Here is a 24449-nt window from a genome sequence, read left to right on the forward strand (position 1 = left end):
GGCTGTGCAAAAGGAACTGGCCCTGGGCTGACATGCAGTATATCTTGGTTATAGTTAAGGAGCAGTTGAAACTCAGAGGAGGTTTGAATTGCTCCTTGGGAGGAAGTATTTAGAAGTTTAGGGGTCTGCAGAAGAAGGAATTTGGTGAGAGGATGAGAGCTCCCATAAACGACAGAGGGGATGAAGAAAGGAGTTGGCAGTGCCACCTTTTAAGGCAGGCCCCTCAAATCCTCCATTTGAGGCTACGGAATGAGCTGGCAAGACCTCCAGGTCTCCAGGACTTCAGCAAAATGTGCCCACGCACCGGACCTGGGCCTCCAGCTGGTCATGCACAGGTCCCTATTCCAACCCCACACATACCAGAGGAGGGGGCTCCTCGTAGTGAGGTGACGCTGGCCCTTCCTATCACTCACTTCACCTCCTCTGTGCCCCTCCCAGCTTGTGGCCTGGGTCAGGTGTCTGTGGTGGAGGACAATTTCAGTTCCTTCTTGGGGCCGGCTGGTCCTAGCCACTTCTGGGGACGGACAGCCACCCATGGCGGAAGGAAATGCTGCTTCCTCAGCCCTCAGCTTGGACCACGGCCTTCCCCTGATGGTGGCTGAACGAAGTGGGAGAGAAGAGTGTGGAGGCTGAGCTCTGGATGCGACATGACAGGTCCTGTGGGCACCGACCTGGGAGGGCCTGGCTCAGGCCCTGAGTCATGTCTCTGTGCTCCCCAACACCTGCTATCTGCCAGCACTGGGACGCAGCAGGGAACATGGCAGACGAAACCCCCTGCCCTCGCCGACCTCCCTTCTCCCTGGAGGTGGTGGGGTCAGGGTAGGCACAGGGCCTTCAAACCCAGTTGCATGACCTACAATTGGCCTGTCCTGGTTTCCTCTGCTTCACTGTCTGCACCGTCCCATCTCCTTTGTGGGTTCCTCCTTCTCACCCTCCCCCCACACCCTCTGAGGAAGGCCCACAGGCCCCCTGATCTCCACACTCTTCTCCTTCCACTCTCTCTGCTCCAGTCACGCTGACTCCCTTAACATATTCTTGCCTCTGAGCCTTTACATTTGTTGGTCCCTCTGCCAAGAATGCTCTTCCCGCCAGATTGCTGCATGGCTTGTGCCCTCATTCATTGCGGGTCTTTACTCAAACGCTACCTTCTCTATGACCCTCCCAGTGAAAACCGCTACTCAGTTGCCTGCATTCACAGTTCATAGGCTCTCCCCTGCTTCATTTTTCTCCCTGACTTGGAACGTTGTCTGTAGGGCTGTATGAATGTTGCTTCCTTATTTATTTTTCCTCTGGTAAGGGAGGGCAGGAGCACTTGTTTGTCATTTAAAAAATTACAACTTATTGAGTTGAAATTCACATGACATAAAACTGACTGTTTTGAAGTGAATTCACAATGTTGTGCAGTCACCTCCTCTTTCTAGTTCTAAAATATTTTCATCACTTGAAAGTAAAACTCCCTCCCCATTAAGCACTCACTTCCTATTCCTGCCCCCCCACCCCCCGCAGTGCCTGGCAACCACAGATCTGCTTTCTGTGTCTATGGATTTACCTATTCCAGATATTTCATATAAACAGAGCAATACGATATGTGGCCTTTGTTTCTGGCTTCTTTCACTCAGCAGAGTGTTTTCATAATTCATCCACATTGTAGCATATGTCAGTGCTCCATTCCTTTTTATCGACTGAGTAATATTCCATTGTATGGATGTACTATATTTTATTTATCCATTCAACCACAGATGGAGATCTAGGTTTTCCACCTTTTGGTTATTGTAAATAGTACTGCTATGAACGTGCTTATACTTGTCTGTCTTTTTAACTTGCATTCTGGTCTCTGGGACATAGCCGTGCTCACTCAATATTGGTTGAAAGGATGACTAATTGGAGGAAACAAAGGTGTTCAACTCAGTGGGGTGGGGTTAGGATCATAAACCTTCCTGGAAGAGGTGACTGCTAAGAGAAGGCTTGAAGGATGAGCCTGGAAAGGACCAGCATGTGTAAAGTTTCAGAGGATGGTGCATTCTAGGAACAGAGGGAAGGCAGGTGGCCAGGGCTGAGGGAGTGGGGATAGGAAACTGTAAAGAGGCTGGAGGGGTGGGCAGAGGCCAGGTCAAGTACAGCCTCGTCTCTCACAGGAAGGGGTCTGGACCTACTCCTGAGGCAATGGGGAGCCATGGAAAGGCTCTGGCTTTCCATGAGAGTGCCATAATTTGATTTGACTTAAGTTTTACTAGAATCTCTCCATGGAGAATGGATTTAGGGGGTTCAGGGGCTGGAGTGACAAAAGGAGGCCTGAGAGAAGGTTACTGCACCCCCGACCTGGCGAGATAGGGTGGTGGCCTGGATGGGGAAGTGGCGGCAGAAATGGAGATGTGACAAAGTCGAGATGTGATTTGGAGGTAAAATCATCTGGACTTGGATGGTAGCCACGACCTAGTTCTAGTTCCCAGATTCCCCTCTCCAGTCCTTTTTTTTTTTTTTTTTTTTTACAGAGGCAGAGAGAGAGAGAGTCAGATGGATAGGGACAGACAGACAGGAATGGAGAGAGATGAGAAGCATCAATCATTAGTTTTTCGTTGCGACACCTTAGTTGTTCATTGACTGCTTTCTCATATGTGCCTTGACCGTGGGGCTACAGCAGACTGAGAAACCCCTTGCTCAAGCCAGTGACCTTGGGTCCAACCTGGTGAGCTTTGCTCAAAACAGATGAACCCACGCTCAAGCTGGTGACCTCAGGGTTTCGAACCTGGGTCCTCTGCATCCCAGTCCGACGCTCTATCCAGTGCGCCACCACCTGGTCAGGCTCCAGTCCTTCTGAATGACTGTCTCTTTTACAGCCCTCTACAGTGCTAGTCACAGTAGCCAGAAGATGGGAACTAATAATGTCTATTAAGGGATGAAAGATACACAAAATATGGTCCGCGCATACAATACAATATGACTCAGCCACACAGGAAGGGGGCACTGACACCTGCTGTATACCATGGGTGAACCTTGGGAACATGGCAAAAGAGGCCAGTCACAAAGGACAAATATGGCATGAGTCATTTGTATGAAAGGTCCCAAACAGGTAAATCCCCACAGACAGAGAGTAGTAACTACTAATGGATGTGGGGTTTTACTTTGAAGGGATAGAAATGTTTTAGAACTAGACAGAAACGGTAGTTTCACAACATTGTGAATGTACTTTTAAAATTCACTTACTTATTTTTTATTTTTTGCTGGTTATTTTTTAAATTTGGGAGTGGCATCTTTTTTTCTCTTTTATTTTCAGCTTTATTGAAATAAAATTGACAAGTTGTAAAATACTTAGAGTATACATTATGGTGATTTGAAATACATATACATTATGAAAAGACTCCTCCATCTAGTTGAGTAACACAACCATCACCTCACATATTTATGCAGTATATATAAATATATTTGTGTGTGTGTGTTGAGAGAGAACCTTTAAGTTTTATTCTCTCAGCACATTTCAATTATTCAATATAGTGTTACTGACTACAGTCAACATGTCATACATCATGTTCACATTAAAATGGTTAATTTCTTCACTTTAGTTGTTCATTGGTTGTTTCTCATATGTGCCTTGATCAGGCAAGCCCAGGGTTTTGAACTGGCAACCTCAGCATTCCAGGTTGATGCGCTATCCACTGCGCCACCACAGGTTAGGCAAAATGGTTAATTTCTTAAATGTAAATTTTACCTCAATTGAAATAAAAAAGACTCAAAGAAAAACAAAAAAGAAAAGCTAGGCTCCTGCTCTCCAAAAGCTGCCTCTTTCACCTATGTTAACCCTTGGCTCCAGCAAGTGGGGATCTGAAAGCCAAGACTCAGACCTCTGGAAAACTTCCCCCATATCAAGGACTAAATATCCATGTTCTGGGCATTTTATTTTATTTTTTAAAATGTATTGATTGATTTTAGAGAGAGAGGAAGGGAGAGAGAAATAGAAACATTGATCCGTTCCTGTATCCTAACTGGGGTTTGAACCCCCAACCTTTGCATATCGGGATGATGCTCTAACCAATTGAGCTATCCGGCCAGGGCTGGGCATTTTCTTTATGTGGTGAACATCTAGATTTGGGGAAATTCCAGCTTGCCTTTTCTGCCAGAGGATTAATGCAACATCAGGTATAGTTGGATCCAGGGGTTCAGCTGATATCAGATATCATCAGTTATCTATCTCTCTCCACCTCTAGAAGGCAAAATCTGTCCCATGACCCAGTAGTCCCTAAGCAACCTGGCTTTGCCAATACTGTCTGACCTAATTTCCTACTATTCTCCTACTTGCTAACTTGGCTGCAGCCTCATTGGCCTCTTCATTCAAACATGCTTGGGATGGTCCCACCTCAGGACCTCTGCACTTACTGTTCCTTCTGCCTGGTACACCCTTCCCCCAGATATCTATATCTACATGGCTCCCTCCTTTACTTCCTTCAGGTCCCTGCTCCTCAGAGAAGCACTCCCTGACCCACCATCTTGCTTACAAGTGCACTACAAGTCTTTCTAGCCCACTGCCATAGTCAATAGTCCTCCTAGCATGAATCACTTGCATAACTCATCTTATTTGTTTGACTTGTTGATGAGTTCAGAACAGTGCCTGGCACACAGGAGTCACTTAGTGAGAGGCTGTAGAATGAATAGATGATTCTAATCCATTCTGTTTCTCCCTGGCCCTCAGGCCAGGACTGGACAGTGATTAAGTGACGGGGAGGCCGCAGCAAGAGCAGGAGGTAAAATAGGAGTCCAAGGAGGTGGTCTGCGTTATTTTGTGCAGAACAAAAAGAACAGAAATTGCTATTTGCTGAGAGCACCTACTCTGTGTCATGAACTTTATATACCATGATTGTGCTTATTTTACAGATGAGGAAACTGAGGCTTAGAGGAGTGCAGCGTTTCTGTAAGGCCCTCCAGAACTTTCCCTCTTCCCCTGGGTCAAGGGGTAGGGTTGACAGCCGACCTGTACAAATAGTACAGACTTCTATTGACTCTGTCAGAACTCCAGAAATGTCCTGTATTCTGTTGTTCTTTTTTCTTTTCAATAAATCACAAATTTCCAGCATTTAGAGTTATTTTTCAATGTAGTGGGGCGTTAAATTTCCTAAATCTGGCAACCCACGCTAGGGAGGGGCTCGGATTCAGCCCTAGGGCTTCAGTGACTGGTCCCGCCCTGGTACCACCCTCCCGTCCCCCCATGCTCTGGTCCCCGAGGCTGCCTCGGGGCGAATGCTCCGTCTGTCCTTATCCCTGGGAACCGGCTACCTCTGAGGGATCCAGTTCTCTTTCCTGGGATCCAGCACGAAGACTCGCGCACGCGTCGCGGTCCCTTTAAGGGTGGTTTCAGGGACGAGCCCACAGGATGCGTGGAGAACCCGGGGGCGTGGCGGGTCGGGGCCGGCCAATCCGGGGGCGGGATAGCGCGGGGGCTAAAGGGGCGCGCCCGCGGGTGGCGGACAGTCCTGCGGCCCCCGCCTCCTCCATCCTAGCCCGGTTCTCCCGCGGCTGCGCCAGCCAGCGCGTCCGGGAGACAAAGCGCCGCGGCTGCGGCCGCCGCCGAGCGAGCGAGTCCCGGGCCATGGCCGGGCTGCCCTCCGGCCTCGCGCCGCCCGTCCCGCCGCCGCCGCCCTAGGCCGCGCCGCGAGGTAAGGCCAGCCGGGACGGGGGACCGGGCCGCCGTGGGCCTTGGGGTCCCGCGGCCGGCGGGAGAGACCTCGCTGGGGATCTGCCTGTTTGCGATTACACGTCGGTAGTGATTTCCCCGTTAGAGACCCCAGCTGCTTGGGGCGAACTTGGCCGATGACCCCTACCCCCCACGAGGCGCCTCTGCCGCTGGGGGAACTCTGGAGACCAGCCCCCCACTTGGCATCCACATTTTGCTGTTGCCCACCCCATCCGGGGCTCTGGCTGACCTTTGGGAAACTCCAGAGAGCTCCCCACAGGGCACACAAAGGGACAGAGGGCTGCTAGGAGCAGGGCGGGACCTGGAGACCCAGCCTCTGCAGGGGCAGCGGGGCTGCCTCTAGCCCGAGGCGGGTGCCCTGGCGTCCCTGTGGCCCCCGCTCCAGGGCTTCCAGCACATCTTTTAATGCCTGGACTTGCCACACCCTCTCCCTCATGCCCGCTACTAGGGGACACTTGTGGCAGCTGGATTCAACCACAGGACCTGTGGTGTGGTTTCTTTCCTTGGATTAAGTGCCAAAATGCCATGCCTCCGTTTCTCCCGTGTCTAGGATTCTGGGCTAGCTGTGTCCCTGGAGGCCTTGAGCTGATTAATTGCCTTTTGGATGGCTTTCCTGAGTGCCCACTACCTGTTAAGCATTTTGCAAAATGGCTTTTCAGGATTAATTCATTCAGCCCTTCCCAGAGGGAGGGATGTTAATGTTCTCATTCTATAGACAAGGCTGGGAAAACTCCCACTCACGGAGGCAGTATTTTTGGTGTCTGTCTCAGAGTTGGCCAGCGGGCTTTTCTCATTTTTGCTTATTGAATCCACAGCCTATTTGACAGATGAGGAAACTGAGGCTTGGAAAAGTGGAGTAACTTTCTTATGACTCTCCAGCCTGGACTGGTCCAGGTGAGAACTTGGCCTTGGGACCAGGGAAGGGCCAGTCCCCCAACAGCTTTCTGCTTAGCCATGGGCTGTTGAATCAACAGTCGTGGACTCTGAACTTAGAAAGTACAGGAGTGTGGGGAGATTAGCCAGGGACCAGGCTCTCCCAGAGGCTGGAGCCCTGCCTACCTCGTTCTTGCTGGAGCTGGAAGAAGCAGGGGCCATGAGTGGAGCAGTTCCTGTGTCACCGGTGACCTTGGGCCTGCCTGGCCCCATTTGGGGCTGAGGGGAGGAGGGTGCTGAGCATGAGGGAAATTGCTCTTTCTTTGGCCTTTATGGGGATGGGAGACCCCAGGATAAGTCCGTTGCCTAGAGCATGTGGTTCTGGGCACAGCACTGTACCTTTGGGCAAATACTAACCACTCTGTCTCTGTTTCCACATCTATTAATGTGGAACAGGGAACAGATACCTCATGGAGCTGCTTGCTGAAAGGTTTAAGTAGGTGATTGTCTGACTCATTCTACAGTTATTTGAGTACCAGCTACATGCCACACTCTGGAATTCAGACAAAACAAAACAAAAACCTGCTGTCCTAGAGCAGGCAAAGATGACCCAGGTGGTTTCCAGTTGCGGTACGAGACAGTGGGGGAGTTTCTTGTGTAAGGTGGTCAGGGGCTGCTTTCCTGAGGAGGTGGTGGGCAAGCTGAGGCTGAAGGATGAGGAGTCCGCCATGTGAAGATCTGGGAAGGGCATTCTAGGCAGAGGGAACAGCCAGGGATAAGGCCCAGAGGTGGGAATATGCCTCACATGTTTGAGGAACAGCAAGAAGTGTGGGGCGGCTGAAGCTGAGTGAGCAAGGAGGAAAGGGGAAGGTGAAGGGGACTTGGGAGGCTCGGGAGGACTGCATTTTATACTGAGAAGTAGGGAACAATGGAGGGTTTGGAGTGGTGGAGGGTTGTGGTTAGACTTAGTTTTAATCAAGATCTTTCGTGGGGAATGGATTTCAGCGGGGCCAGGGAAGGAGCCTAAGAAGGAGTTTGGCTCTTACCCTGAAGAACATGGACAGGGATGGGGCAAGGGTGGAGGTGGGGAGACCCCTGAAGAGGCTACTTAAGCCCTCCAGGGGAGTGATGATGGGAAACTAGAATGGAGAGGCTTCAGTGAGTAGAGGTTAGGCCATTGATTTGGAATAGGTTGGAGGGGGTCCGGTGGGTTTGATGTGGTCAGAGTCAGGGTGAGGGAGAAGCCAAAGGCAATGATCTACTGAGACAGAGTGCATTTGGGGAGGCCGAGAATAATGTCAAAAGCTACTACTGCTGAGCACATACTGTGTGCCTGGCACTATGCTCAGCATCATCCATGTAATCACTGTGTCATTGTCACCACAGCCCTGACTTAGGTGCTTTTATGATCTCATTCTACAGAAATAGAGGCCCAGAGAGGCTTAATGCTTGCCCTAGGTCACACAGCCTGGAAACTACAAAGCTGACATTTGAACCCAGAGAAGAGCAAGCCAAGAGCAGACTTGGGCAGAGGGCAGGGAGGCGAGCGGTGGCCTGAGAGGTAAGAGGGAAGTGGGACAAGTACAGTGTATGGTTCCTGTGAGAAATGGGGCTGGGGTCCACATGGAGTTATTGGGCTATGGGGAAAATGCATGAGTCCTACTTTGCAGAGAAAAGAAACTGAGGCTCAGAGAAGGGCAGCCTGTGTCTGAGGTCACACAGTTCAGGGAGGCAGAACAGGGATTAAACACCCTGATTCTTCTGGCTTTGGCCTGGCTGCTAGGTCAGGACAGGCTGACCTCAGCTATGAAATCTCAGCTTGTGATGCCTCTTCCAGAAAGGCATCTCTGACTGCATAGGCAGGTGAGATGAGGTGGATTCAGTTGGGAGCAGTCGTCCCCTCCACCCTGGGTCAGGTTGAACTGTTCTCTGGAGAGCTACCACCCATACCTCATTCCTCCAGGCCCCGAGCAAGGCACCACCCAGGCTGGGGAATAAACATTGAGCACTTACTGCATTCCAGGGACTTCACATACTTTGTCTCTTAAAAAATGTAGCTACTGTCTTATATAGAGTGAGGCTATGAAGCAGGAGCACAAGGTAGGTCCTCCTAATGGCTGTGGGAAATCCCAAGGGAAGTTGTGGTCGCATTAGGGGCCCACGTATCACCTTCCAATAACTACAATAACAACTACCTGGCCAGTGTTGCCCCATCTTGTGCTCCTTGGGGAAGATGGATAAAACCACTGAGCTAAGTGCATAGTTAGATTCTCCTGCTTCGAGTACGCGATGATCTCTCTTCATCCCCTTCCTCTAACCATGGGCCAAGCATTGGGCCTTTTTTTTAGATTGTTTCACCGCAGTCTTTTCTGTCTGTCTGACTGCCTCTACCACCCCTCCCCTTCATTCTGCTCCAGGATCACTGGCCTCCTGGCTGTTTCTCGGGCACAGAGCAGGTTCCCATTTCAGGGCCTTTGCACATGCTATTTCCTTTGCCTGGCATGTCCCAGGGCCTCCTTCCCTCACCTCCTTCAGGTCTCTGCTCAAATGCCACCTCAGTACAACCTTTCCTGACCCCCCTCTACCATTAAAATCACTCTTCTTGTCCCCAACACTCCTGAGCCCCTTCTCCATATTAGATTTTCCACAGCACTGAAGACCAGACCATTGGGCAGACTCCTTTTTTTCTGTTACTTTTCTGCCCCCTTCACTTGCCACTAGCACGTTAGCACCACAAGAGCAGAACCCTCTCCATCTTGTGTACTGCTGTATCCTAGTCTAGAACAGAGCCTGGCACACAGTGGGTGCCGAATAGATATTTGATGCATGGAGTCCCTACAACCCACTGAAGTAGGTTCATTTCACAGACAGGCAAATCAAAGCTGAGTTATGAAATGTGAGCTGAGGCCTGGGAGGGACCACAAAAGCTCAGCCCATCTGGCCCTTGGGGACAATGGAAACACAGTGTCTGAAAACCGAGACCTGGGTTTGAATTTCAGCTCTGCCCCACTTGCTTTGTGATCTTGGATAACCTCTCTGCTTTGGTTCCCCATCTGTTAAATGGGGATCAGGCTAGTCTCTGCCAACTAAGGTTTGTTGCAAGATGAGTTAAGATATAGAAAATGCTTGGCATGCCGGAGGAGTCCCCAATGTTATTTTGGGGAGGAGGATGCAAGAGGGTTATGAGTGCGGCTCTGAGGTCCGGGTTTGAGTCAGACCCGGCCGTGAGTCCTGGCTCTGCCCCTGAAGAGCTGTGTGCGCCTGGGCCGGCGCCTTCCGCTCCTTGAGCCTCAGTTTCTTTATTTGTGAAAGAAGGGTATTGAGTGTTGTGGCACCCGAGGGCGGCTGGGAAGTCAGGGTGAGGTGCAGGATGACCCGGGGGGCAGTGGCCGTGTGAGTGACAGCTGACCTGGTGTGGCACAGGCCCCGCCCCCCACCATCGCATCCCGTCCGGCCACCATGAAGCTGAACGAGCGCAGCCTGGCCTTTTACGCCACCTGCGATGCCCCGGTGGATAACGCCGGCTTCCTGTACAAGAAGGGTGGCCGGCACGCGGCCTACCACCGGCGCTGGTTCGTGCTGCGCGGCAACATGCTCTTCTACTTCGAGGACCCAGCCAGCCGCGAGCCCGTGGGCGTCATCATCCTGGAGGGCTGCACCGTGGAGCTGGTGGAGGCTGCTGAGGAGTTCGCCTTCGCCGTGCGCTTCGCCGGGGCCCGGGCCCGCACCTACATCCTGGCTGCCGAGAGCCAGGCGGCCATGGAGGGCTGGGTGAAGGCACTGTCCCGGGCCAGCTTCGACTACCTGCGGCTGGTGGTGCGCGAGCTGGAGCAGCAACTGGCCGCCATGCGGGCGGGGGGCTGCCCGCCGCCGCCGCCGCGCCGGCCCCGCGTGCTCCCGCCCAAGGAGAACGGCTGCGCCGTCTGGAGCGCCGAGTCCCCCGCCGCCTGTACGGCCACCCCCTCCAGGGCTCAGCCTGGCCCGGAGCCCCCACCTCTGCCCCCGCGCCGGCGAGCCTCGGCGCCCAACGGGCCCCTGGACTCGGCCTCGTTCACCCAGCTGCACGAGTGGTACGGGCAGGAGGTCAGGGCGCTGCGGAGCCAGTGGCTCCGGGGCCGGGCTCAGCCCTGACGTCCCCGGATGTCCTGAATCTGAGTGACTCTAGTCCTAGGCCTGCTGTGACAGGCCCAGCTCTGAGAGCCCCGGGCCTGGTCCTGAGGGTAACCCTGGTCCAGTCCGAGGAAAACAGGCCCCTGTGTGGCCTCCTTCCAGGGACTTAAGCTCCGAGAAGATGCTGGATTGTGAGGGGCGCCCCAGGACTCCAAGGAGGCCACTGTGCCTCCTGCTAAGGGATACCCACCCTGGCTGGGCCTCAGAGGCTGGAGGGCTGGCTTTGAAGGAACTCTAGCCCCAGGCCCAGCCCAGATCACCCAGCAAAGGCCTGCTGCTGGCATTGGGTCCTGGCTGCCGAGGTCAGGACCTGGTGAGGGTCTGGGTCTGTGGCCCGAATGCAGGTGCCCAGCCAGCCCTGGTCCCTGACGAGGCCTTGATGTGGACAGAGAGAAGGCTTGGGTGTGCCACACCAGGCTGGGCCTGACCTCCTTTTGCTGCCAGGAAGCTGGCCTGGCCATAGGCCACCTGCCTGCCTGCTCCCAGCAGCAGTAGGTGCACAAGATGGCAGCAGTTTAATGTGTAACCGGTATGGTGAGATTGCCTGGTTCCGAGAGCTCTGAGCCTGGAGTGGGGCCAGGCAGGACCTCACCCTGGGCTTCTGCCAGGCCTCCAGGTGGTGCTCCTGGTGCAGCAGCAACCCTCTGGCTTTGGGCCATGTCTGGGTTCCCGGGTGGCTCTCACACACTCCTGACCATCCTTGACCACATCATCAGTCCCCTGTCCCAGCGCCAGCTCTCCTACCGCTGCCTGGGACGAGGTCTCTTGGGAGCTCCCCTGACCTTGTCCCGTCTGGCTGGGTAGCCGTGGCCTGAGCTGACTTTCCAGCAGGTTTCACTAAGGAGGAGTGGCCCCGAGCTGACTCACTGCTCAGAAGGTGCCCAGGTGCTGATCTGGTAGGGGCCAAGAAGCGCTGTGAAGCTAGCCTTCTGGAGTCCCCTCCCCCACCACAGCCCAGCCCCTCCCACCCCCAGTATTGCCATTGGGAGGCTGACTGTTTCACTGTTCTCATCGCCAGGTGGTGTCCTCCATCCAGGGAAAGTCTGGGGGCTGGGACACCTCCTGCCCTGAAACTGGGTCATGTTTACAGTTCTCAGTGCCCCACACTAGGGAACCCCTGAGGACATCTACCCCAACCTTTATTTCCCAGACTGACAGACTTGGCCCTAAGCCCCTTCCTGCAGTCTTTAGAGACCCTGGAGTTCCGGGAAGGATGGGGGGCTGTCTGTGTGTCTACAACCACCAGCTCACTGCTGGCTCAGTTGACTGGGGCTTCTGTTTTAATATAACTTTTAATATTTAGGGTATTGGTTTTTGTTTTGTTTGTGTGTGTGTGTTTTTGTTTGTTTGGTTTTTGTTTTTTTTAAGCAACAAAACTTGCCTTTACCACTACTTCTGTTTCTTGCTGGCTGCTGGGAAGAGAAGTGTGCCTGGCTCTCAGCTTGGCTGGGTCGGGGTGAGCGAGGACAGTTGGCATGCCCCCAGGGAGAGGGCCAGGAATCTTGGCTGGAGACAAAGGCACCTCAAGAATCTCACCCTGTTCTTTGCCTTCTGCAGGCAAACCTCGATCTGTGACAGGTGCCTCTGGGGCCTTGGTACACTTCCTGTCCCCCTCTTTCCCAAGTCCTGGGCAGTGGGGGCGGGGACAGTGGCTCTTGTCCACAGTCTCTGGGTCTCCAGGGGTGTTAGGAGCTGCCCAGAGCCCATGTCATGGCCAGACCCAGCTGGTGGGATGAGGTGTTGGCCCCATCCTTGTGCAGGTTTACAAGATCTAAAGGTACAGTGCCCTGGTTTCCCTGGGAGGCCAGTGGGGATTGCCCGTACTCCCCCTCCTCCTCCCCAAAAGCACAAGATGGGGTCAGGCTGCCTCCAAAGTTGGGTGTGTGGGGGGCGGCTAAAGTAAAATAAAAGTTTATCAAGCAGTGGCTGGTTGTGTCATTTTTCTCATCAAAACCCTGGGTTGGTTTGCCTGGCAGAGCCAGGGCCAGGCCCTGCAGGAGAAGTGACCGGTGTGTGCTGAGCGGCCCCACGCCGATGCCCTGCCCGCACGTTCTCAACCACCTCTTCTGGGAGATGAGGAAACTGAGGCTCACAGAGGTTAAGAAAGCTGCCATGTTCCCACAGCTGCAAAGTGCCAGAGCAGGAACGTAACCTCTGAAACCCTGAGGAGGAAGGCCAAAGCCTTCCCAAGAAATACAGGGAAACAGAGCCGGAAGTTCCTCTTCGGAGGGGAGAGAAGCCCAAGGGAAGGTGAGCACAGAAGTTTGCTGTGAGCCGGAGGCCTGACTTGGGAGGGACTTAAGAATGGCAAATGGAAGAGTCAAAACCTAGCTCTTATTTGATCAATTCCCGGGGCTGGCCGGGGCTGCAGTTAGGATTCGGGCACCAATGACAGTCCAGGCGGAAAGACCATGCAGTTGTAGCAGTATCTGCCATGATCCGGCATGGATGGTGGGGGCTCACATGCCGTCTGCTACCTCACTCACTGAGTGTTTGCTGGGCTAATGGGGAATTCACAGATGGGACGGGGCTGGCCCAAGGTCACCGGGCATGATGGATGAGGCCCTAGGTCAGATATGGCCAACATACAGCCCGCGGGCTGTATCCAGCCTGTGTAATGAGTTTATGCGCCCACGATTAAATTTTTAATATTCTCCACTACTTTAAAATCTCATCTACTCAGAAGTGGAAGCATCTTTGATTATTGGAAATCGAGATATTAAAGAAGATAGTGATACGCGGAAAAGAATTCCACGTGTGACTAACTAGGGTTAACTTCCAATAATTGGTCGAATGGATTTGCAATACTTCTTTATTTTTTTAAAAAATTCCATTATAAAGATTTACAACTTTTGTAGTCGTCTGTACTCGATACGAACTGTTTGACATTTAGCGGCGATGTGAAACCCACATTTTTTTAGGTGGAGTTTGCCAGTGCGCACCTAAGGTCAAACACTTCGTTATTTTTGTGATCAAGTGTGCTGAATCAAGTGGCATTGTAGCATAGACAATAGCTGCAGTTGATAACTGAAAACGTGTCCAGGCTGTTTGTAAAACAAAATAATTGTTTTATTTGCGATATAACCCCTTCAAGCTCATTCTATTAATTAAATATTGTTTTGATTGATTCTGATATAGTTTGGATATTTATACAGTATGTAATTATATTTTTTAAAATATATTTTTATTAAAATATTGTATATTAAATTTTTTCACTCACATTTATTCATAAACAAATTACATAATAAAATTTTGTTTACTTAAATGAATTGTTTTTGTATTTAACATTTCTTAATTTTAATATTTCATCCAGCCCGTGAAAAAAGTTTTCTTTCTAATCTGGCCTGGGGGCAAAAACTGTTGGGCATGCCTGCCCTAGGTTCCCTAATGTGGATTCAGAACTTGGGTCACATGTCTTGTCAGCCTGGAAAAACCATGCACATTCAGGAAAATGTGGTTTAGGATAAGCAACCTACAGTTCTCAGTCCATGGAACAAGTACAAGAACAAGAAACGAAAAAAATCAAGGTCAGGGAATCATGCCACTCGTGAGCAGCCAGGGCATGCTGAATAATTCCTTCCACCTCTCCTGGGACCACTGCAGACCGGTGGGGGTGGGGGAAGTGGCTCCCCACACAGGCTGAGTCAGAGGACTGTCTCTGGCACTTGTGACCACAGCCAAGCCAGTACAGAGAATGGGGGAAACAGCAGAAGAGAGACGGCTAGCTTCAAGAGGCAGGGCCACCTGCTGGGCTCCCTAGGACTGGACCATGAATTCAACTGAAACGCGGAGGGGGAGACAAGCAGTCAAGACCTAAGTTGAGCAACCACCTGCTAATATGTCAGTGTTTCCTCTGGACCCAGGGGACATGTTCAGGGCACATGTCTAAGGGCTAAAACATCCCAGGAGCATGACAAAATAGAGAAGATTGTCTTCCCCTAACCAGTCTGGAGGATATTGTATGCATTCAGAAGGAACATTTTGGGAAGCCCTTGGGGCAGAGAGTGAGAACTTGCAGAGGGGCAGTCAGGCCAGAGATTATGTGCTGGCTGCTGCAACACCCATCCACCCTAAGAGATTAGTCAGATTCAATCAGTTATGCTGCTCTTCATGGTTTTCTGGGGGTGAAGTTATGTCTAATGCCTGGAGTTGTGGCAGCTATCTTGTGATCATGAAATAGGACACTCTAAGGATAAAGTATATCTCCTGCTGAGTTTAGCGTGCACCTGAAAATATCCTTGAACTTCTGAATCAGTCCTACCTCTGGCCGGCTTGTTATTTGAGTTAATAAATGGCCTTGTATAAAGCTTTAAGGGAGACCATTTATGATTTGCAGCCAGAAGCTTCCTAATGGATAAGCTAGAGAGACCGTAGCTGCTCCCTCTAAGGAGTACGGCTATGGTTGACCCACTGCTGTCGGCCCAGTGGGGTAAAGATTAGGGGGGAAAAGGGATTCCCTGGAACAGTCAAGGGGCCACTGCTTCTCATCTTTTCTCTGGAAGCCTTCCATCTCTCCTGTTTTAAAAGAGTGAACAAATATTCAGAGTAGTACTCCCCTGTACTTACTTCTGGCCCTGTACCTTGTGTGTGCCTACATGGGGCTGTTCTGTCCCTACTCTGGGGCTAGATCTGGTGCCAATAGCCCCCTCCCCCACAACCCCTCCCTGGATCACCTTACTTCACCGTACACAACTTTGTTATACAGAAGGTCCTGCCACTTGTTTCCATTTCTAAAATTGTGGCATCCAAAGTGAAACTTCCATGGTGGCAAAATAATAAACTGCTCAAAGCCCAGCTGCTGATTTTGCATTTTCTGATGGAGACTTTTTAAAAGGTGGACCCGTGAACTGATTTTGTCTTCGTGTTTCAAAAGTCACCCACTCCTGAGAGAGGGGTCAGGGCTGTCTTAGCTCGGTCTGCCCATCCTTGGGGCCGTGGTTGTGGCTGCCCTCGCCGGGTTCAGCTCTGAAAGCACTTGGCCATCAGGGTCACTGCCCTGCCCTCTCCCCATTGTCCAGGGGGCACTGTTGTCCTTGCTCCTCTCATTGTGGGCTGGGATACCCCAGGGCAGTGCACCCAGGCCTCTGGACTGCACTCCTGCAGAGCGGGGACCAGGTCTGCTTCCCATGTGTCCCCCCTGGGTCTGGCACAGAGACACCAATCACTGCGTCCTCTGCCCCTTGGCTCACGTGCTCCTGTCCTCCCTGTCTGCCTACAGCTGCTTGGGCAGGAGATGGTCCTGAGACACAAGCTAAGCAATCAGGGTCCTGGGAATGTTGAGTTGGGGAAATAGGTTAAATTAGGTCCCAGGCAGCCTTAGAGAGAGAATGAGCGAGTCAAGACAGATTGTGCCGGGCCCCAAAGCCTGGCTGAGCTGTTTGCCTTTGAACTTCTCCAGGTTTCCCCTGGGTCCCCCCACTAAACCCTTTGCACATCTTTAAGTGGATCACAATTTCTTTCAACACAACAGTTCCTGATAACGCCAAGACACCCAGTGAATATCTGTTCTGACTCCCATTTTCTCTTTCTGTCAGCACACTTCCCAGGGCCTCGCACACCCCATGGGGCCAAACAAAATGAAACAAATTAGAACGGCCTCCCATCTACTGAGGACCATTTACCTCGACCTATGATGTCTAGTCACCTGAAATATTTATTAAACATGCAGACCCCTGGGCCCCAGCTCTAGGAATTCTAGGCCAGTAAGTTTGGGGCAGGGCCCAGGAAACTGTATTTTGAGTAGGAAACAAGGGATTTTAGGACCACAGATTAAGAAATGCTCAGTGCATTCTCAAAAAAACTTATCAGGCAATGTGGTAACCAGCTTCCTGCCTCCTGGTGTCCACACCCTTGTGCAGTCCCCTCCCAAGCTGAATCATCGTAGGCCCGTGTGGCCTCAGGGATACTGTGGAAGTGACCGTGGGCTTCCAATTCTAGGTCACAGAAGACACTGCAGCCCCTGCCTTGCTCACGCCAAGCTGCCATGTTATGAGGACACACAGAGGCCCACGTGTGGGGGCACAGAGACACTCGCCAACAGCCAGCAGCCTTTTGCTAGCTCTACAACTGGCCTCAGCCCCAGCGGACAGCATAATCTCGTAACCCCAAGAGAGAAGGAGGAGCTGGAAACATGCAGGGAAGCCATGCCAAAATTCCTGACCCAAAGAGATTGTGAGAAGTGTTTATTGTTTTAGGCCACTGAGTTTTGGTGTTGTTATGTAGCAATGGATACCAGACACAGTTGGACACTATGAGGATCATACCCATTTTACAGATGAGAAAACAGTCTCATTGAAGGGCCCTAGATTACCTGATAGTGGAGTCAAAAGCAGGCCAGGCCGAGTTCAAAGCCAGTGCTTTTCACAACGACACCCTTACGGCCTAGAGAAGGTCACAAGCCATTAAAGAGATCAACTGTTTCACCCCACTCACTGTGGCAGACGGGGAAACCCACCAGGGTGAGGAGTCTCCCTGGCTAAGGGCACTCAGGCTGCTGTTCCTTGCCCGGTACCCACTGCTCTTGGGTTTAGAGGGGTGGCTCCAGCCCCCTGGCTGCCTGCAAACAAAGCCATTCCTACAGCAACACACATCCTGTCCCTTGGCTATGGACAGCATGGTCTCTAGAATGATCTCTAGATAGTTGCCCTAGTGGACATGAGCCTAGGGAGTCTGCTTTTTTCATTCACCAGGAGGTGATAGGAAGCAAGGCTGCTGACGCAATTCAAGTTGCTTAATTACGTGGATAAGGAGGGCTGGGATATGTGTGTGGGGGGGTGACCTCACAGGGTGATCTGATCTTCGGTCCCAACTAGGCAGGTGTGTTGGGTAGTCATGCCCCAGGCATACAGCTTCTTTACTAAACACTTATCTTTGCTTCAAGCAAGCCTTGTCCATTGTGTCTGTGCACCTAGGTTAACACTATTTGACATACCAAACATATTAACCCTCAAGAGAGCAGAGTCTTAACTACCTCGCGATCTAATCCCTGCCTGGCTTTCTCCCACCTCCACGTGCACTCCCTCCTTAATTTCAAATGCATAAAAGAAGCCGCAAAATGGTTCTTCTTGGAGCACTTGAGATCTTGTTCCATGGCAAATATCGTCAGTCTGGCTCAAACAAATTCTTATAAAAAATCCTCTACAGGTTTTGGGTGTTTCTTCCGTTGACAAATGGGAAGCAAGGACCATGGAGGTCTGAGGGTCAGGGCCTATGGTGAGACTGGGCCCCACCATCTCCCCAGGCAGATGAAACCTCCTTACCTCCTAAAAGTACAAGTCTGACCTAGCAACTTCCTGCCTCACATCTTCAGAGCTCTGCAGGGACCTCAGGAAAAGGTCTAGTTCCCACCATGCCCCAAGGGGCTTCAGAATCTGGCCCTGTCCATCTCCTTCCCTCTGCCCCCATGTCAACTTGAACCCTTGTTCACACTGGTTTCCCTGTGTCCTTGTCTCTGTCCCACATGTGGCCTGCTATTCCTTCTGCCTTCCTCTTTTCCCTTCTCTTCTAACTCCTATTGTCTTTCAGGTGTCAGCTGAGATGTCCCCTCCTCCAGGAAGCCTTCCTGACCCCATTACTCACGATCTCATGGTTCCCAATGTTTCTGCCATTGAAGCACTGAGCACATAGTAGGTACTCCTGAAATATTTATCATCTGATGAATGGTTGCCAAATAGCCCCCAACTCAGCTCCTCGTTCTCCCCTATCCTGACCCACACCTGCCTCTTCCTGCAAGGCCTTCCCACGTCCTCATTCTTCTCCTGTCTCTCCACTCCCTGCCCTCCCATAGCCCCTAGTTCAAAATTCCATATTTCTTTCTTTGCTACATTTTCCACTTCAGGTGGGCAGCATCCGCAGACACAACATCAACACCAGAGTCAATGACCCAGAACGGAACCTTAGTTCTCAGCCCAGGGGACCTACTTGCACAGGTTCTTAGGTGGCTTGTGTGTGTCAGATGGGGCTCCCCTCTCCAACCCTTCCCTGACCTACACCACGGGGCAACATCCTGGGGATTTCTAACATCTGACCTTCTTCAGAGCTGTGAACTGAGGGTCCAAAGGGCTGGTCCCTGGCTTGACTTCATTTGAATTGTTACAACCACCTCTTGCCCTGGCCGGTTGGCTCAGTGGTAGAGCGTCAGCCTGGTGTGTGGGAGTCCCGGGTTCAATTCCTGGCCAGGGCACACAGAAGTGCTCATCTGCTTCTCCACCCTTCCCGTTCTCCTTCCTCTCTGTCTCTCTCTTTCCCTCCCGCAGCCAAGGCTCCATTGGAGCAAAGTTGGCCTGGGCGCTGAGGATGGCTCTGTGGCCTCTGCCTCAGGCACTAGAATGGCTCTGGTTGCAGCAGAGCGTTGCCCCAGATGAGCAGAGCATCGCCCCCTGGTGGGCATGCCGGGTGGATCCCGGTTGGGCGCATGCAGGAGTCTGTCTGACTGCCTCCCCATTTCCAACTTCAGAAAAATAAATAAATAAATAAATAAATAAATAAATAAATAAAACCAAACAAAAAACCAACCACCTCTTAAGGGGCCATTACTATCGTTCTCCACTTTACAGCTGGAAAACTGAGGCACAGAGCAGGTTAGGCATTTGCCCAAGGTCATGTGGCTCCAACAGATGGAGCTGGGGTTGAAACCACGTAGTCTGGCTTTACACCCTGAAATATTGAACCCCATCCTTGTCCCCTCCAGTTCTGACCTAAGGTTTTGCCTAACTGAAATGTTACCCTTAATGGCTAGCTTGGAACTGCCAGGGCTGATGCTACTGTCCCCTGCTTGATAGGGTACTCAGATCCAGGGAACCATCCTGCTGGGTTTAGAGCAATTAGTTATCCTAACCAAGGGGGAGGTAGTTAATCATTAGATTCCCGCTGCAAGGGTGTGAGGAAAAACCGGGGCCATCGGAAGGTTTCCAGACAAAGAGGAAAGGTCTGTCTTGGGATGCCATGTGGCTTTGGCTCATGGGTGAGTAATGTTTAATGCCACTTCCGGGACGCTCTTGACATTATTGATTGAGAAAAAACAAACCTCCTGAGTCTTGATACACAGAGACTCATCCTCATGGGTTGGAAGAACCCAATCCCTACTCATGTTAACAATACTGAGCCCTTCAGTGCCACAAAGTTTTGTGTGTCTTACATGCACGATTATTCCCTATAATAACTTTGAGCTGGTGGCTATGACACCCCCATTTTACAGATGGGGAAACTGAGGCCCTAGTTCTATAGCTGGGAAAGGGGTGACATTGTGTTGGTCTCAGGAGGCTGGAGGCATCTGCCACTCACACACTCCACTGAGGTGGGCACAGCCTGTAAGATGGTTGGTCTCAGGGCCATGGCCTGTGGCCACTGATTTGGGGGCAGGGCATGATCTTTGCTCCTTGATCCTAGGCCCCAGAGTCTAACCTGCTTCCACCTTGCTCCTTGAATAGCAAATGGATTCCAATTCTACCATCTTTCTTTGCTTAAACCAACAGCACAATTATACACCAAGATGTCCACAGGATCTGGACAGGTGGCACAAGTGAGCACTGAGGCAAATCACGGGCACATGTCCTATGTAAAGGGGCAGCCACTCATCAGCTGGCTCTTGTCACGTTGTAAGGCAGGCCTGGTATGGTCAGATCTTAATGGTTTTCCAGGGAAGCTGGTAATTGCAATTTTTATGTGACCCCCCCCCCCCCATATTTCCATGGCGGCAAACTAATTCATAAAAACAGTTTTTAAAAACACCATTTTGTAAAACAACTCTGAGGGCCAGAACTGACCCCCAACTTGTACCCCTCAGCCCCAGAACAAAGCAAGCTGGACACCGAAACATTATTATACAATTCTGTATTGAGCGACGCATTTACAGAACATGTTCCTTGTTTTTTTTTTCTTTTTTTTAAATTTTAAACAAAGTTCATCAATATCTCATAGAAATGGTTTTGTGGGATTTTGTCTTGTTTTTACCGTTATAGGATGTGACACCGACAGAGTGGTTCATGGGCCCGCTAGCTTTAAGTACAACAGGATTTCTGTGTTCAAAAGACTATATACTAAGTGCTTCATCAAATCCTGTCACACAAAAGCGAGATTTAGTTCTCTAAGGACCGTAGTCTATGTGTAAGCCTGGATTTCAGTGGTGTGTGGGTTTCAATAGTAAAAAGTGGTGTGTCGTCCCCCCCCCCCCCCCCCCACGGTTGTCTTCATTGCAATGGGGCAGTGGTGACTAAAAGGAGATGTCCTTTTTGTTCCAGATTTGATGACTCTGAAAATTGGTCACTGTTTCCTATTGTCAAAATATAAAAATACCTTCATCTGGATAAAAATGTATACAGTGGAAAACTCTTCAATGCATAGCCTGGTGTACGGAAAAGGAGATTTTTCCTGCAGGGTTCACGTTCTTCGTTGATTGGCGTGGAGACTGCAGCCTGGGCTGGGTGCATGAGAGTTGAGATTTCTGGAACGGCCCTCAGTTGTCCCTTCTCTGGTCACTGGGTTTCACTGGCCTGGTTTCAAAATGCTGGCAGCATCCTCGAAACTTCTGTTGCCATCTCTCCCCCTGGCCAGTGGGCTGGCACCGTTTATGGTCACCTTCTCTTCATCATTCTGGAATCGGCCAGGGAGGCACCCAAGCCAGCGTTCCCACGGAGTTTGAAAAAGGATAAGAAATAAAGACAGGGGGCAGGTTCAACAACCAATATGGTGGCTGTTCCATCCAGACAGGGGACTCTCCCCTGTAAAAATCATGGAGATGCAGAGAAAAGGCTTCTCTAAGTTGTGGGGGTTGAGCCATTGCTCCCCAGATCATGCATTGGAAGGCAGGAGGGCCGACTGGAGACTGGTCTGTCGTAGGCCACGCCATGGCGAACTTAACTTTCTCACTGGTTCTGTGTAGACTTGGGCTTGCAGGTGCCTCCTGGTGCAGCCGCAGGGCCACTTGAAAGAGACGGCGAGAAGGGAGCTGGCGTCTCCAGGGTGACCAATCTACTTTTTGGCGCTGGGTGCTGAGCTGGATGCTTATGGGTGACTAACTGTGGTTTTCTGAAAACACAAAAAGGGAGGATGGCAGCCACAGTCCTGCGCTGGGAAAGCAATGGGGAAAGTCCCTGCACTGTGGCCACAAATCAGGTTGGGGGATGGGGTCAGCCTGGCTCAAGTGCCACCCTCCAGTCGCCTGCCCCCAGGCCTGGCTTTCTAAAGGATCTGGAAACACATCGTGTCTGTGATGGATGAGATGGACCTCTGACCTCTGCGGCCCACAGGTTTCCGACTAGAGGGAGTGGGGGCGGTTCGTTTTGTACCACGTGACATCTCTGCTAGGACAGTCAGCCCCAGCCCACATCTCTACAACATTTACAATGGCACGGGGCATTCTGTGTTAGCATGGTTGCAGAACGGACCACCAGAATGAAACACATCCTCAACGGCATCGAGGTTTGCATTTAGAGTCTTCTGGACTTTCTCTTTTCAGCACGGCATCTGAAAGGGCAGTCGTGATGCGATGCGCTGTCTCACAGACAGACGTGGGGGAAAAAAAGCACGGTTCAAAGGTTATCTAAATTTTGGTCAGTCTTAGAGCGTTTTGTGATGGCTTTAAACAATTTCCTTCTTTTAATCTCATCTAGTGGCAAAAACGACACAACTTCAGTGTATACTCCGCAACAGTTGTGACAGCATCCTGATTTTATAACTCTCTGTAATATCAAAACAGCATCGGCTGGGATTAAATTCCAAAGGATCCTTTATTAAAATATCTAAAAGAGGTCTATAAATATTTATTTATTTTTCTAAAAGAGTCTGGAGTTTCCAGATGAAAACATGGTGCCACTCTGCTTCTGCCTCCTGAGGAGAGAGGCCAGGGTGGAGAAGAGGGTGCTCCCTGGGGTGGGAGCGCCAAGAAGAGGAGGCAGCGGCATCTGCTGCACCTGCTCACTCACAATTTATAGAACCAGGATTACAACAAAAAACGTAAACGGCATAACATTGCTGTCCACATTTTGGTGGATGAATTCCTCCCTCCGGTGCCTGCCCTGTCTGGCAGAGGGCGTGGGAATGAGGGTGACCACCTGGGCATGCCCCTTGCTCTCAACTTCAGAACTCCCACTCCAGAGCCTCCTCCCGATTGGCAGCCCTCTCTAGCCGGTAGATGATGCTGTTCAGGTTGGCCATCTTCTCGTGCCGCCGCTGCAAGTTGGGGTTTGCCTTGGCGCTGGGGTGCAAGGCCCCAGCCATGTCGGCTGTGGGGCTGGCACTCGGCACTCTGGCAGGGGGCGCGCCAGGCGGGGAGGGGGAGATGGGAGCTGAGGAGGAGGGCACAGGTGACACAGACATCATGAGGCCTGGCGAGGAGGCAGCCGAGGGTGAGTTCAGTGACACTTCCAGGCTGCAGCGCGAGGACTCTGAGGCCGACTTAAAGCTTAGGGGGTCTGGGTGAAGCCGCTCTCCGCCCCTGCTCCCCTGGAGGGGCTGTAGTGAGGGACAGTCTGGGGTGGTCCCGCTTGGAAGAGGAGGCCCTGGGGCCACTTGCGGGAGTCTGTCGTGCTCTGCAGCATTTGGATGCACCTCTCTGGGAGAACCTTGGCCTTCGTCCGGCTCCCCCGAGTCCTGGAGCTGGCTGCCTGCCTCCTCCTCAGCACTGTCCTCGGTTTGCTCCTGCTTAATCCTCACTGGGGCCTTGTCCTGGGTGGTCAGGGGTGCACTGCTCTCCCCAGGGCCCTCCTGAAGCCCCAGTTCCTTCACAGTGGGCTTCTGGTCCTCAGCCTCAGAGTCAGGACTCTGCGGGCTGGGGTCTGAGTGGGAGTGGCCTGGTGGTAGGATGTCAGGAACTCCAGTGGGGTCGAGGTCTGGTTCATCTTGGGTCCCCTCCACCAACATCTCCCGGCGCATCCGGGACCTAGGGCAGAGACGACAGTGAGACAGGAAACTGACTAACCCTTGACTCACTGCCCAGGAAGGGCATCGGACCCCACTCTCTTCCCTGTGGGCCCACTACCCACTTAGCATCTTCACATGCAGCATCTCAGTAAGTCTTCTCCATAACCCTACAAGGTGTGTGCTATTACTATCCCCACTTCACTGAGGAGAAAACAAGGCTCAGAGATGTTGAGTGACTTGCTTCAGGTCACACAGCCAGTATTTTTTTAAATGTGGCTACTAGAAAACATTAAATGACACATGTGGCTTGCGTCGTATTTCTATTGGACAGTTCCGTTACAAAGCAACCCAGATCTAGTCTGTGGTGACAATTGCCTGCTTCTTTCCTGACGGGACTTCTAGACATCATCCCAGAAGGGGAAACTGAGGCACAGACACTGACTGGTCCAGATCACCACAGCACACTGGGGCAGAGCTGGACCCAGAGTCTGGGTACCCTGAATATTCTAGTCCAGAACCCACTTTCTCTTCACTTCAACAGCCTTCTACTTTGGTGTGTGTAGGGGAACTTAGTCTTCTACTTCATGTTTCAGAGTAGAAAGGGCCAGAAATGGGTCTAAGCCCAGTGATTATTTTTCTAGTAGCAGATGAGGTCCAGAGAGGTCAAATGACTCATCCAAGGTCATTAAGCAACAGGGCTTCCTCAGCTTCTCCAGTGCTGTGTAGCCTTCTGCCCATTTATATTAATAATAAAGTACATGTTGTTGATGTACAATACTAATGGCTATAATTATTATAAACATCATAATAATGGGTGATTATATGTACCAGGCACCAGGCCAACTACTTTTTGCAGATTATCTCA

General features: G+C 51.5%; 2 protein-coding genes across 10 annotated transcripts in view; one reads left to right on the top strand and one right to left on the bottom strand.

The window, feature by feature from the left end:
* The first annotated feature begins 5419 nt into the window (after positions 1 to 5419).
* On the top strand, positions 5420 to 22778 carry PHETA1 (PH domain containing endocytic trafficking adaptor 1). Of its 5 annotated transcripts, none has more exons than XR_010749372.1 (5): positions 5420 to 5645; positions 7979 to 8117; positions 16664 to 16897; positions 18251 to 18355; positions 20965 to 22778. XR_010749372.1 is itself a non-coding variant. In XM_066370932.1 (4 exons), exon 4 carries the CDS (start codon positions 10016 to 10018, stop codon positions 10685 to 10687), a length of 672 nt encoding a protein of 223 aa, XP_066227029.1. In that variant the 5' UTR covers positions 5420 to 5645; positions 6499 to 6577; positions 7979 to 8117; positions 9980 to 10015; the 3' UTR covers positions 10688 to 12257. The 5 variants fall into 5 exon arrangements, 2 of the variants coding, with proteins under 2 accessions (XP_066227029.1, XP_066227028.1); XR_010749371.1 differs by having other exon boundaries at positions 18251 to 18351; positions 20965 to 22777; XR_010749373.1 differs by lacking the exon at positions 16664 to 16897 and having other exon boundaries at positions 18251 to 18351; positions 20965 to 22486.
* Positions 20627 to 24449, bottom strand: part of CUX2 (cut like homeobox 2) — a 229700-nt gene continuing 225877 nt past the window's right edge. For all 5 annotated transcript variants that reach the window (XM_066370929.1, XM_066370928.1, XM_066370927.1 and 2 more), the window contains one exon: positions 20627 to 23603. In XM_066370929.1, coding sequence (XP_066227026.1) covers positions 22802 to 23603 — 802 coding nt within the window. In that variant the 3' untranslated portion in view covers positions 20627 to 22801. The remainder of the gene's footprint in view (positions 23604 to 24449) is intronic.

Source organism: Saccopteryx leptura, chromosome 2, assembly GCF_036850995.1.
Source record: "Saccopteryx leptura isolate mSacLep1 chromosome 2, mSacLep1_pri_phased_curated, whole genome shotgun sequence".
Taxonomy (NCBI): Eukaryota; Metazoa; Chordata; class Mammalia; order Chiroptera; family Emballonuridae; genus Saccopteryx; species Saccopteryx leptura.